The 13,929-nt window shown below is 31.8% G+C and overlaps 1 protein-coding gene across 1 annotated transcript; it reads left to right on the top strand.

The window, feature by feature from the left end:
• The first annotated feature begins 1,167 nt into the window (after positions 1-1,167).
• LOC145242101 (uncharacterized) lies at positions 1,168-13,359 on the top strand. The gene is made up of 2 exons (XM_080105017.1): positions 1,168-1,324; positions 7,275-13,359. Exon 2 carries the CDS (start codon positions 12,107-12,109, stop codon positions 13,289-13,291), a length of 1,185 nt encoding a protein of 394 aa, XP_079961143.1. The 5' UTR covers positions 1,168-1,324; positions 7,275-12,106; the 3' UTR covers positions 13,292-13,359.
• The last annotated feature ends 570 nt before the right edge of the window (positions 13,360-13,929 follow it).

The following is a 13,929-nucleotide window of genomic DNA, read 5'->3' as shown; positions in this document are numbered from 1 at the left end:
GTTTTTGTTTTTTTAATGAAACCTTGGTCCTTGCTCCTTTAACTGAAACAAAATTAGGGCTTGAATTACATTTTTCGAGTAGTTATAAGCTTGGAAAGACAGGGGGTCGAATTAATTCACGCCTCCCATTTTGAAATGTCTATTAAAAAGTAAATAATTAATTTACTCACCAAAGTGTTATATATCACAAATTGAAGATAAAAGATCAATAAATAATATATTCAAATTTAAAACAAAAAAGTGTTTTTTTTAGAAATTTACCTATAAAGCCCGAAGTTTAAAACCTTAAAAAGAAAAAAAAACAAAAAAAAAACACGTTGTTTGTTTTTTTTGTTTTTGTTTTTTTAATGAAACCTTGCTCCTTTAATTGAAAAAAAAAAAATTAGGGCTTGAATTACATTTTTCGAGTAGTGATATAAGCTTGGAAAGACGGGGTGGAATTATTCAATATTTTTCACGAAATTTCTGACACACCTATGACGCTATAGACAACAAATATTGCACACCATGAACAAGTAATCTAAAGTATGCGTTCCGTTTAAGGGCCCCTGTGTGTGAACTCTTCACTATCTACTTCATAACGTTTAAGAAGAATTCAATTTTATCCTTTCTGTAAAAAATTACTTTTAACTATAAATAACTTTCTACTCGATGAATTTTTGAATATATGACTACTTTCGACATGACAGTTAAGTAAACAATATTATTTTTGCTTAAAGGACATATTTTAAAATATCGATCTGTCGACTCTATATTAACAAACACCAAAAGTTCAATAAACAGTCAACAGTTAGTTTTTTTGTTTTTTCTTTTAATCTTTCGATCATTAGAAATGATAATGATAATTTATATATGAAAAATTAAATTATTGACGTAATTTTCTGAGGTACTCATGCAGAGAGTGATACGTGCTGAAATAATAACGTTATTATTTAAAAAAAAAAAACATTCTTAACATAGGGAGGGGGTGTTTTGTACCTATATTCTGTCCTTATAATTGAATTAAAAAAAAAAAAAAAAAACATATCATAAAACTTTAATTAAACGCGGAAATACGATTTAAAAAATAGCACGGATCTCTGCATTAGCACCTTTTCTGATTTTTATATGCGAGGAAAAAAAATTCCCGTTATTTTTGACAGGGACGTACGCTGGATTTTTACAAGCCATAGCCTACCGGCGGTCCAAATAAACATTTCTTGCCATTCTTTCTAAGAAAGAAGGGGAAGGCGAAGGCTAACAAAACAGAAGCGCAACTATTAACACCTGTCACGTGACCAACATGGAGGAGCAACCTCCTCCCTGATCACATATAGAAAGAGAGGTAAGAATTTTAAACAAGATTTTTAACCTTTCTGGTACAATCGACAAATTTCTGGGAGGTCGAGGCCACCATATTAAGAAAGAGAAGAGACAGAGGTTAAGATCATCAATGCCAACCCCCATATCTGGACGAAACGTATACGTGTAAAAAAAAGAGAGAGAGACCGGCTCTTTTAGTGAACGTGCTGCACGATAATAAGATAAAAAGTCTAAAACAGAGAGGGGATAAACAGAAAGAGTGACTGTATTTAGATAAAGAGAGGGGGGTAACCTTAGAGACAAAAAGGGAAAGGCTAAACAAGAGAGGAGGAGTTGTGAACGTTCTATTTAGTAACCGATGCGTTCTTGTTTTTGAAGAAAATACATTGTGATTCTAAAATGGGGTGTTACTATAAGGTAGTTAAAGTATTATAAAATGATCCCCCAGTTCTTGACCGGTCTTTCGCTATGTTTATGACATCTTTGTGATGAGTTCAAGGTTCGTCAGGACAAGAGTGTTTTTTTTTTTGGAAACCTTAAAAATGTTTTCTAACATTTTTTACTTTTTAATATTTTTTAACGTTTCGTATTTTTCCCGTTTTGTATTTTTTTTTTTTTTTTTTTTTTACCGTTTTGTCTTTCGAAAGATGAAGAATACTTTTAATTCATTTATTTTTGAAGACGCTCGCATTAGATTATCTTGGAGATAACTGCACACTGCACAGCTTCTAAAAATCTGGGGGTTAAGGTCCGGTAAATGTGAACCCATTCAGAATAACGAATGCCGATGCTCAAAATGTATAAACATTTTGACCTCTCCATTCACTTAAAAATTCACCAAAAATCAGGAAATTAACCAATTTTAATAAAATTTTCAGTATTTATCAAATAATGATCGCGGAATATAATGAACTAATTATCTTTATTTAAATCTTAGTGGAAATGTATTATTTTGTTTAAACAAAAAATACCTTCACCAAAGTTATAATTTTCAGTAGTAAATAAAAAACGAAAGAATTTATTTTTGCTTTTTTTATATTTAACAATAAAAAAAAAAATTTTTTTACAGGAACATTAAAAAAAAAAAAGCCCCCTTAAGTCCGTATTAATGAATTCGATATAACCCGAAGAAAAATTAATTTCTTGAACTACCATTGAATTAAGCGTTGTTTAATATTTTCACACACAAAAAAAAAATTATAATAGCAAAAATATTTCTACATTTTTTTTAAATTACAGATTTCGCATAATTTTTATATGCAAGATTTTAATAATTTCCTTGCTCGTAAGAATGTGAAACTTTCGGCGTAACATAATATTTTATATAATCTCGAACAATAATTAAAAAAAAAAATAATTTTAAAACAGGAACATAAAAAATGATTAAATTAAAAAATGATAAAAATTGATACAAACGTCCAGAATAGGAATGTGTGGATGCACGTCTGGGAAGAAAAAAAAAAGAAATCTGATACCCCCCCCCCTACCTTCTTTTACTATCATGACTTCATTTTGAAATAACGTTTCGATTGGCTGAAGTTTTTGGCCTCCTTATAATCGTGTTTACATTTTTTTTAGTTTGTTGCGTTTTGGGCGAACGGTAAATTACTTGCTTTTTGAGGGCTAATTAATTTTTTTTTTACACAAACAAGGTGGTTTTTTTTTTTAATATTTTATTCAATATCTTAGGACTTTACTTTACTAATTATCTTTGAAATAGACCCAGAAAACTAATATTTATCTTTTAAAGGATTTTTACAATGAATTTATTTAACTTCAAAATTTAGCTGAATTGGTTAGCTCGCCGTGAAAACATTTTTCATAACTTGTTTTTTTTCACGTGTACAAATTTTTTTTCTTTTAGGAAATTAAGTTTAGTCCTTAATCTTTCAAATACAATCAAAAAGTAGTCGGAAACCTACAAAAAAATTATGATAAATCGGCTTTCAAAACTAGGTCCCCCTATTTTTGCCCACATCTAATTGACGAAGACAATCACCAAAATGTCGCTGAAGGTCCTTATTTACTTTGCCTCCCTACGAAGGCAGGGTTAGATACGCGGTCAGTTTTTAATGCCGTGAAAAAGCAGCTCCTCTAAAAACAGTAAAAAAAAATAGCACCAGTCTAAAAGGATTTCTTTCCTTCACTGACAGGAAAGATGAAGTGCAGTTTCAGAATAGATTCTGCACTTTCATCTCAACCAAAAATCACTTAAATAGATTTCTTGAATTAAATTTTATTTATTTACAGCATACTTTTTATTTGTTTTTACATAAGCAATAATATGTTTCTACGAAAGCAAAAACTGCAAACTTTGCTTCTGTATAAGCTGTGTCGCCTGAAGAGATCTCTAGTTACTAATAACTAGCTGACCGAAACATGCTCATGACTGTGTAACAACATATTACTGCTTATGTAAAAACAAATAAAAAGTATATCTTGCTCTACTTCGGTATTGAGCACTCTTGTATTAACCTCATTAAACTTCATTGGTTACTTTATCTCTGGAAAATAATAATCTTGGATTATACATTCATTCAAGTGGTGTTCTGTCTGGTACAGGCATTGACAGCTATGGCTCTTGTGGGGATTGATGAGAGTTGACTGCAAACTGAAGGTGGACACATCCACGGTCGGAGACTGGAGAAGAAGCTTTTCATGCGCACTGGCTGGATGCGGGGCTTCTGATGGAAAAGGAGGGTTTTTGGCACCTTTTTAAGAAAAAAAAAAGAAAAGGACCATCGACTTCCACCGCCGCCAGAGGAGCCCTGGAAAAAAGATGAAAGCTGAAGATTGGACGAACCCGAGAGAGCCATATATTAACAACTTGTTCAGAAAACAAAAGATAAAGAGTTTGTAGGATATGAAAGTTAAAAGACGTCTCCTTTCACACCCCGGTCAACGCCAAGCACAGCTACTTCCACCTGAAGACATACTGATCAAGAAAATACTCTCAGCGGTAAACCTTTCTTACCTCATTATTGCCTTCTTCACTATGACACTATATTAACATTTAACAACCTACACCCAATAGTGTAGGTCAATTAGATGAATACCTTTATTGTTATCTAAAGAAGGGTTTTGTTTTCCTTTCATTTGATGATCCTTTTGTAACAAAATATTATAAGAGTTGATTTTACAATTCATGCAAAGACCAAACCACCACCATACTCTCCATCCATCTCTCCCTCGAGACATTCATGAATTCATTGTTGTTCATCTCTACCGAGCAAGGTGTTCTAATTCAGAAACCTATTCACTCTATTTCTCAAATAGAGTCTTAGCTTTCTTTGCAGTTTTACAGACAATAAGCTGCAGATTCCTTCTGTCTGAGCAGTGCTCATACTAGGTGATTGTCATGACCATTGTACCGAAAGGTATCTGCTGCTCAGCACAATGAAATACAAAACCATGAACAGAATTATTTCTGTTTGCTTCTGTATTACACCAGTCATCTACTTTCCATGAACTCACATTACCCTGCATGAGGGGGAGGGATGGAGGATTGCTAAGTGGGTTCTTGACCTTGTACTTAAAAGGTCATTGATTGATTGAGCTTCACCTCTGGAAAATATTAACATGGAATAATATATATATATATATATATATATATATATATGTGTCTGTCTGTGGAAATAGGATTTTTGTTTTCAATTATATTTCACTTTTTTTTATATACTAATCCTTAATTTATAAAGCTCAATGTAATTACAGAGAATATAACAAACAACAAAAGTCTATATTCCAAATTTCATGATGTTAACCGTCTTACAATTTATTCTTTAATTACATTGTAAATGTCAACGTAATTAAAGGAATGAATTGTAAGATGGTCAACATCATGAAATTTGGAATATAGACTTTTGTCATTTATTATATATATATATATATATATATATATATATATATTATTATTATTATTATTATTAAAAAATAATTAACCTCATTTTAAATATATTAAAAGTTTGCTTTTGTTTGGCAAACCAGAAGAAGGCAAACCAGAAGAATCCCCGATTCAAAGGCAGCAGCAAACAATGTTCGATCAGATCTAGTTCCTGATATTAAACTTCATCTTTAATTTCTGGCAGGAGTTTCAGTTTCACAAATTAATTTTGTTAGTTGAAAGTACAGAATAGTTAACAAAGTCCTCCATCCCATGTTAAGAATAACTATTCTAAATAATAACGTTATTATTTCGGTTGGATCTGTAAACCGCAGAAGATTGTTTAGAAAGCCCTTCTCAACATGTGGAGTAGGAGTTTTGTTAACTATTCTGTGCATTCAGGGCCCTGTCGGTGGGGCATTAGAATATGCCGACTGCCCCCCTGCAGAGAGTAAAAGGGGATGAGGGATTGGAGCTCAGACGAGCACCTGCCATGGAAATAACGATAAAACAAAGACAGGCTCGCAACGTCTCTTCTATGAAAGAGAGGTTGCAGGGAAGAGAAAAGGACATCCCCCACTAAACCACAAAGTCTATTTTGTACTCTGTCAAGGCAGGATAGGCTGTTTTTAACAGCTCCTGCCCAGATGTGGCAGCAGTACTCCATCCTTGGATGTACTTGGCTTTTATACATTAGTTAAATAAAGGGTTCTGTTTTAAATTTCATGCAGATCCCACAGTTCAACAAGATATACCTGAAGAAGGTCGAAGGTTACCTCAAGTCAAAACACTGTGAGAATAACAGCCAAGATCAGAACAGTAGTCGGCAATCATGAAGAAAGACCTGTTCGTCTAAGGGACGTAACTCTGCTTTTACTATGGACATTCGAGTAAATGCAAGAAAAAATGTAAAATATAAAATTAGCTTTTTCAAACAAAAAAATGTTTTTTTCAACTGCTTTATGTAAAACGGTGAATAAAATAGATAATTTTTTTTTACATTTATTTATTTATTTATTCGAATGTTCTTAGTAATCGTAGAGTTACGTTCTTTAAGCAAACAGATATTTCTTCATGATTGCCTAAATGCAACTAATACAAGCTATCAATTCCCATCTTGAAAATTCTGCTGAAAAATGTCAATTGTGAACTATGACTTTGTGCAGTATGACCACGGACATTGGAATCTCGACTTGGCTAGAATAAGAAAATGAAAACGGAAAAAATATGACACATTTGTTCCTATCTACTTGCGTCCCCGCGTGGGCAGGTAGATACAAGATCAGTTTTTAATGTGGGGAAATCTGGCTCCCCAAAAAGGTGCACTCAGGATAGGAACTAGAATAAAAATTGTCTCAGTCATGAAGGATATCTTCTCCACTGACTGAGGACAGAAAAGGTGAAGTGTAGCATCAGATCAGATACTACACTGTGATCTTGGCCCGAAAGCCTTGGGGTAAAGAGCACTAAAGCAGTCACTCAAGGTAAGCTTCGTAGATTTAAGGAAGTATTTCTTATTAAGAAGTTGCCAATGGTTTGGGCACACCTTTTGTTTTCCACCAATGAAAAATAACTTTTTTTCAACTGATTTATTTGATGTAACAAAAAAATATGTAATATCTGGCCTTCGGGTCAAGATCAAAGTGTAGTATCTGTTCTTCAGATCTACACTTCAATTTCTTGTTCTCTGTCAGTGGAGGAGAAATCCTTCATGACTGAGACAATTTTAATTTTTGTTCCTTTTCTCCACATTAAAAAACGACCCTGGTGTCTAACTCTGTCCCGTGGGGAGGCATTGTAAATAGGAACAAAAAAATATGTAAATATAAATAGATAATTTTATTTATTTTTTGTTTGTTTGTACGTTTCTTTTGACATTTACTCGAATGTTCTTAGTAAAAGTAGAGTTACGTCCCTTAGACGAACAGGTCATTCTTCATGATTGCTCAGTAGTCTAAATAATATAGCTATTACAAACTACCAATACTCATCTCGAAAATTCTGAAAAATAATTCTTTTGTATATGTCCACCATTATTCTAAGACAAATTATTTTTAGTAACATGCATTTTTTTTTCTATTTCTTTCAGCTAACAACGACGCCACTGACGTTGTGGCGCATCATGCATACAATTTGTGAAGCAAAAACATCGACAACAAAATCTGCATTGAAAACAAAATTAAGGAATTGTGACCAGAATTATGAAAGTTTAAAAATTTTGAATACATTTGTTATTTCATCAGATAATCGCAAAGATTTCAAGATGGTCGGAAGGAAGACAGGGATAATTCTAATCTGAGACAATTCTGATATCACCATCATTGATTTGTGTCTTGTTACAAAACAATGTTTTCTCAAAGATTTTGTGATACAATTTGTTAGAATTTTTTGTTGTTATTGCTTGTGTGTGGTTTACAACTTCGATGACGTAATATAATATCAGATCTATGATATGGAATTGAACAATTAGCGGTAAAAGAATTATTGCCAAAAAAAGCAGAAGTCACAAAAAAATCTGTTTTCAAATTATTTTTCTAATAGCTAGAACAACAAAAATAACAATATTAATAGCAATAACATTGCTAAGTAGGGATTAAGGGCTGAACACATTAACTTCATTAAAATATATAAGTTTTATTTGAATATTTTTTTTTATCTTTGTTATCATATAACATAAAAATATTCAACAAAGTTATGCAAACATGTTTAATGTGAATTTTATGTAAAGAATTCTTCTCCTTAGCTGATTTTTCATTTTAGGTGTTCATTTAAGAATGCCCAAGTATTAGCAAACTAACAAACCAAATTACATATTTTCTTAAATTAATTGCTACAAAGTAATTTTTAGCAATAATAAGTAAATAATAAAAACTTTAAAAATAAATAATAAATAAATATAATAAAAAATAAATAATAATAAATTGCAGGAACATTTATTGCCAATAACATGGTACAAAAATAACAAATCAAAATTGGCTAACCAAAACCAAAGTTTACTTTGTCAGCTTAAATACTATTTAAGTCTAACTGTTTTAAAAAAAAACATCTTACATAATTTAATATATTAGAAGACAATAGAAGATATGTTTATGAAAACATAGAAATGATAGATAAATTAATTATATATATACTAGCCTACATGCCAAACGTTGGATTAACTCTTGTATAACCATTTGCATAATTCTATGGAGCAACTGCTATTTATCTATCTTAGTTTGTGGGTTGTTGGTTCTCATGATACTTAAATGTGAGATTTCATGATTTCGTTGGTTTCTCTCCCAAGATTCTCACCTTGAACACCCTCAGAATATAATAATAATAATATTCTGTGGAGACTTGTCATTCAGATTCATAGGAACACTAGTTGATTACTGATGATTAACCATGTGAGAATCCCTATCGGGTAAGTGATATATCATCACAGGCTAGATCCAAATAAAAAAAGCTTACATATTTGAAGATTCTTATATGCATAAAGAAGAATCCATTGTATTTGGCAAAGGTATGAACCCATCCCCCTCCCTCTAGCTAGAGATGTAATACTAATAGAAAGGATTGGCAGGGCAACTAATCATCATCATCATCATCATCATCATCATATTCGGTTTAATGTCTGTTTTACATGCTGGCATGTGTTGGACGGCTTCTACAAATTGACTTTCAAATTAACCTATCTCTGGCCAGGTCTTTATTTATATTTTCTCTTAAGTCAATCTTTATTGTTTCTTCCCATATTTTCCCTTAGACTTCCCCTGTGGGCTGACCTTGTTACCTCAACTGTTCTACATCTCTGATGTATCGTTATTTTCATGGAAAGTGTTCGACTAAGCTTCAATCTATGGTCCCCCCTCGCCAAACTTTCACAAGAAACACTCGTCTAGCTGTAAACACTATCAATAATTCCCCCCCACTCTTTATCTGTGCCTAAACCTCAACGTAGATTCCATGAACAAAGCTTCTTTCTTAGAACTGCACGCCTGTGGAATTGTCTTCCGTTTTCCTGCTTTCCGGCTGACTACAATATGGTTGTGTTCAAGTCTAACGTAAATAAGTTCTTGATGAGCCGTTCCATATAAGTTATCAAATTTACCAAATTTTCATTACTAATGGTTACTATATTGTCCAATTTCTAGTGTACACTCTTTAACCCTTATCCTTGAGTGGCCTCTTGGCCTTGATAATGTGGTGATGCCTATGTAAAAAAAAAAAGAAGCGTAGTAAAGCTTGTCAATCAAGCGTCAAAAGCACAAAAATTGATATTAACAACATAGGGGAAAGTAACTGTCCGAAGAAAAGAATAGCATACGTACGACCAAAACAACAACTAGAATTATAATAACACGCTGCAAACTGTTATCGTTATAATTGTTTTTATTTTTGTTCATCATATCTTTTTCCAATTATTAGAATCCAGTTTTATTATTTAAAGGAAATTAATATTACTGCCGTTAGAATTTTTACAAAAAAATTATTATTTGATTAATCAAGCATTTACATCTTTAATAATTAATATTATCATTCTGTATTAATAAATTAACATTACTATTATTGTAAACATTAAAAACAATTATTCTTTTAATATTAATCAAAAGTTTACCTCTAATTAATGTTATTGTTCTGTTAAAGTTTATAACTACTTATATTTTTCTATTTGTATATTTATAGATAATATTTTATGTTATTTGTATGTCCGTCCTGACAGTAAGAAGAGCATTTTACCAAGTTTAATGAAAAAAAAAAATTAATTTTAAATGAGTTTTTTTGTGCCACTAAAATATTATCTGCTGGTAGCTTAAAAAAATGCATTTTTGTCAGAAAATAAATAAATAAATTTTAATTTTAAATGAGTTTTTTTTTTTTTTTTTTGTGCCACTAAAATATTATCTGCTAGTGGCTTAAAAAAATGCATCTTTCTCAGAAAAGATAACATTTTTATCAATAGTTGTTTCATGATTTAACAATTAATTTAATATTACTGATTATTTAGAAACTATTTATTATTACTTGCAATTCAAAAAGTGTTTACTAATTTTTATTTGTTTGCATATTTTTTAACTTATACAGAAGAAGAAATAAAATTTTAGTTGTAAGGTAGACACTTCTTTTTTGATTAAATATATGAGTTATTTCCCTTGCTGTTTTTTTTTTAGTTTTAATTGATTATTTAAAAATGTTTCATATTATCAATCGTCTGGATTGCACTAAATAATTTTTTTAAAATAAATTTTAATAAAGTGTGTTATCTTATTGTTAATAACTTTAATAGTGAAAATTGATTAGGCAGAAACAACGTTCGACTCGCCAACATAAATACTATTAAACTTTCAAAATTCAACAAGATAAATTTGTATGTGAGATACAAAGTTATTATAATCAATAATAATTGCTTTTCAAAGTTAGAATAAAACTATCCATAAATTTTCCCAGTTTATCTAATATTTTAGGTAAATTTTACGCCATTACATAAATGTTGGTATTATTGTAAATGCCTTTTAGATTTGATTATCTCCCTTAAGAAAGTCAAAATCTTATCCGCAAAACGAGATATTTCACTATGTTTTGTTGAATTTGATCCGTTCTTTTAGTGATTAGCTTTGTTGAAAACACAACAGTTTTGCTAGTTTGCAATTGATTCATAAAGTTCTTAAAATACATGAAAAAAAAGTTTTAAACGATAAACATTTCATTGCTGTAAAGACAAACACTTTCTCATTTTATTCGCATCGATAAGTCGATATTAACATTTTGGTAATTTTGGCATAAATTTATTTATCTTTTAAATGTGACCGTAAAGAAAAGAAAGAAAAAAAAAAGGAAATCAATTTACTTGGGCAATAGTGAATGTGTGGAAGTGGTTTATTTTTAACTTACTATTTATAAATATACAACTTGTTAAAAAAACAAAGTCGGTTGCTACAAAGAACAGGCTGGAAAGGAATGCAATAGTTGTGCATAAACAACAATCCTACCATCATAATCAAGACGGAGAACTCATCATCGTTGGAATTTCTGAATTCTATATATTCTATTGATTTGCTAAACAATTTGTTCACGAAATATTACAATATTATTTCTAAACAACTATTTTTTATTAAAATCAAAACAATCATTAAATCAAGGATAAAAATAACAAATTATAGTTAATTAATAAGATATTTTTTGCAAAGCAGTATGCAAATTAGTTAACCTTACTATCGAGATCATAGTATATAAAACAGGTAGGGTGCTGCTATTTTAATTTTCTGATCCGTGTACATACTACAATTCGCTTGCACAGTTCTTAGTGGATTACTTTTCCCACCCATTCACATCGACTATTTTGTGTTCTGCATTTTTCTTGTGTTAGTTTCGCACTGTGGTCTGTGAATTTTGGAAATTTGGTCAACCTGCTTTTTTGTCCATGTAGATATAAAAAATACAAAAAAACCTAAGTAGTTATCAAATTTTTTGTTTAACTTTGATGAAATCTATGATAATCCAAATGGATAAATATCATCTAAATGAATATGTCTTTTTCACTAAATTATCACATATTCTATATTAACATCAAAACGACTCACCGTTATTTTAACTAATAATACAACATGGTCTTTTGAAAATGCTATTCTTATTTTTTCACCAATTACATAAAAACTATAAACATATAAATGTATACGTACATTGAATAATAAACTAATATAGATAAAACTATATATAATAACATAAATAATTATTTCTATTGTTCAGTATTACTTTTATCATGATAAAAAAAATTATAAATAAAATTTTGTTATTGTAAAATGATTCCCTTTAAATTTTATTAAATTTAACTGCCCATTTTTTTTTTTACTTCAATTCATGTCAAAAACTCTTGCAAGCAGTAATTTAAATTTTATTTTCAAAATATTTATTTAAAAAGAAAGAATTTTTTTTCATTACGTCATGAACCATATGATTGTATCCTCAAATATGACCAGTTACGAACTGTCCGAAGCGATCCCATCAGTGGAGCGCTCCCATAGCTGTGATATTTGCGGGAAGGGGTTCACTCGCTACGACAACCTTGAGCGACACAAACTGTCGCACTGTGTCGACAAGCCATTCCGCTGTGAAACCTGCAGTAAATCTTTCTCACAGAAGTCTCACCTCAAGCAGCATACGGTGATTCATACTGGCATTAAGCCGTTCAAGTGTCACCTGTGTGGCGTTGCATTCAGCCAAAATGGGAATCTCACACGTCATATGAAAACCCATGGCGTCATTACGCAAATCGACACACAGCACATTGAGCAAGGTAACCAGGAATATGAACACACCGCGTCGCAGATCTACGCAAAAGAGAAACCATTCAAATGTAATGTCTGTGGAGTTGCCTTTTCTCGAAACGGAGACCTCACGCGTCACTTCCGATCCCACGAAGAATCCCTTCTACCCGAAAACACATCAAATTACACACCAAATTATATTGAAGAATCCGCTGGCAATGTTGATGAAGCCGAAGGAGTCGGGGGCGATGATGGTGGAGGTGGAACAATTAACTATTCGTCTTTAGCGTCGTTCGATGATGACAACAATCCTTTTAACTGTAAGGCATGCTGGAAGGCGTTCACTGAGCGTACGGACGCTGGCCTCCATGAACGTATCCACGCTGCTCTCCTACCCCATCGATGTGACTACTGCGGGAAGGCATTCGCGGAAAATAGTTACCTGATCCGCCACAAGAGATCACATACCCAAGAGAAGCTCTTCACGTGTGAGGTGTGTTCGAAGGCGTTCGGCCAGAAGTCGCACCTGAAAGTGCACCATCGGATTCATACGGGAGAGCGTCCCTACCGATGCGGCTTGTGTGGGTACGCATTCGCGAGGAAGGACCACCTCGAGAGGCATCATCGCAACAACAAGAATGGTGGTAAACTGAGCTGCGTGCCTCGCCGACAGCACGGCATGAACAATACCACAGTGATCACCACAGTGGCATCCACAGAGGAAGATGCTGCTGTGGAGGAAGTACAGGTTCATCCCCCACCAGTCAGTGCTGTGCTTGAGGTGTCGCAGCAACACGACCAAGAGCAGGAAGAGGCCGAAGGTCAACAGGAAACCGATGTTCCCCAGTACATGAACATTTGACCCTGTGAAGAAGTGAAATGCATTCTGGGAAAATGGTCATAGATATAAAAATAAAAATGCTTGTTCAATTCTGTCTTTATCAATTTATTACCAAAAACACACCCATTTATATATATATATATATATATATATATATATATATATATATATATATATATACACACACTTATATATATATATATACACACACACTTATATATATATATATATATATATATATATATATATATACATATATATATATATATATATATACACACACTTCAGAATAAAGTTATCCAACAAATCAACTGGTATAGCAACCTGTGATTATAGGTTGTACAAATTATTACTGGCAGTAATATTCTATAAGGATAATCCCATCTAAATAAAAATTGCTCAATATACAAGATAGAGCAAATAAATCAAATTTTAGTAATTCAATAAATTTAAAATTTATGACATGACATAAAATTCAACATCCTTTTCATTAACTTCTCTTACTCTATGATATTTAAACGCTTAAAACACTTTTAATTGTGATTTTCGATGTCTTACTGGTTTTAGCAAATAAGGTGTAAACCATTATAATTATTTGCTAATATTTTCTCCTCTGAAGAGATGGTAGGCATCGAAATCCTATAGGATAAGGAGATATA

The sequence above is a fragment of the Euprymna scolopes genome, chromosome 21 (assembly GCF_053919585.1).
Source record: "Euprymna scolopes isolate OS-2025 chromosome 21, ASM5391958v1, whole genome shotgun sequence".
NCBI classification, from domain to species: Eukaryota; Metazoa; Mollusca; class Cephalopoda; order Sepiida; family Sepiolidae; genus Euprymna; species Euprymna scolopes.
Note: the sequence above shows the minus strand (reverse complement) of the source record. Positions and strands in the feature narration are given on the sequence as shown.

What these genes read in the sequence shown, in the direction of transcription:
- LOC145242101 (XM_080105017.1), top strand. Translation starts at nt 12,107, where the DNA reads ATGAACCATATGATTGTATCCTCAAATATGACCAGTTACGAACTGTCC.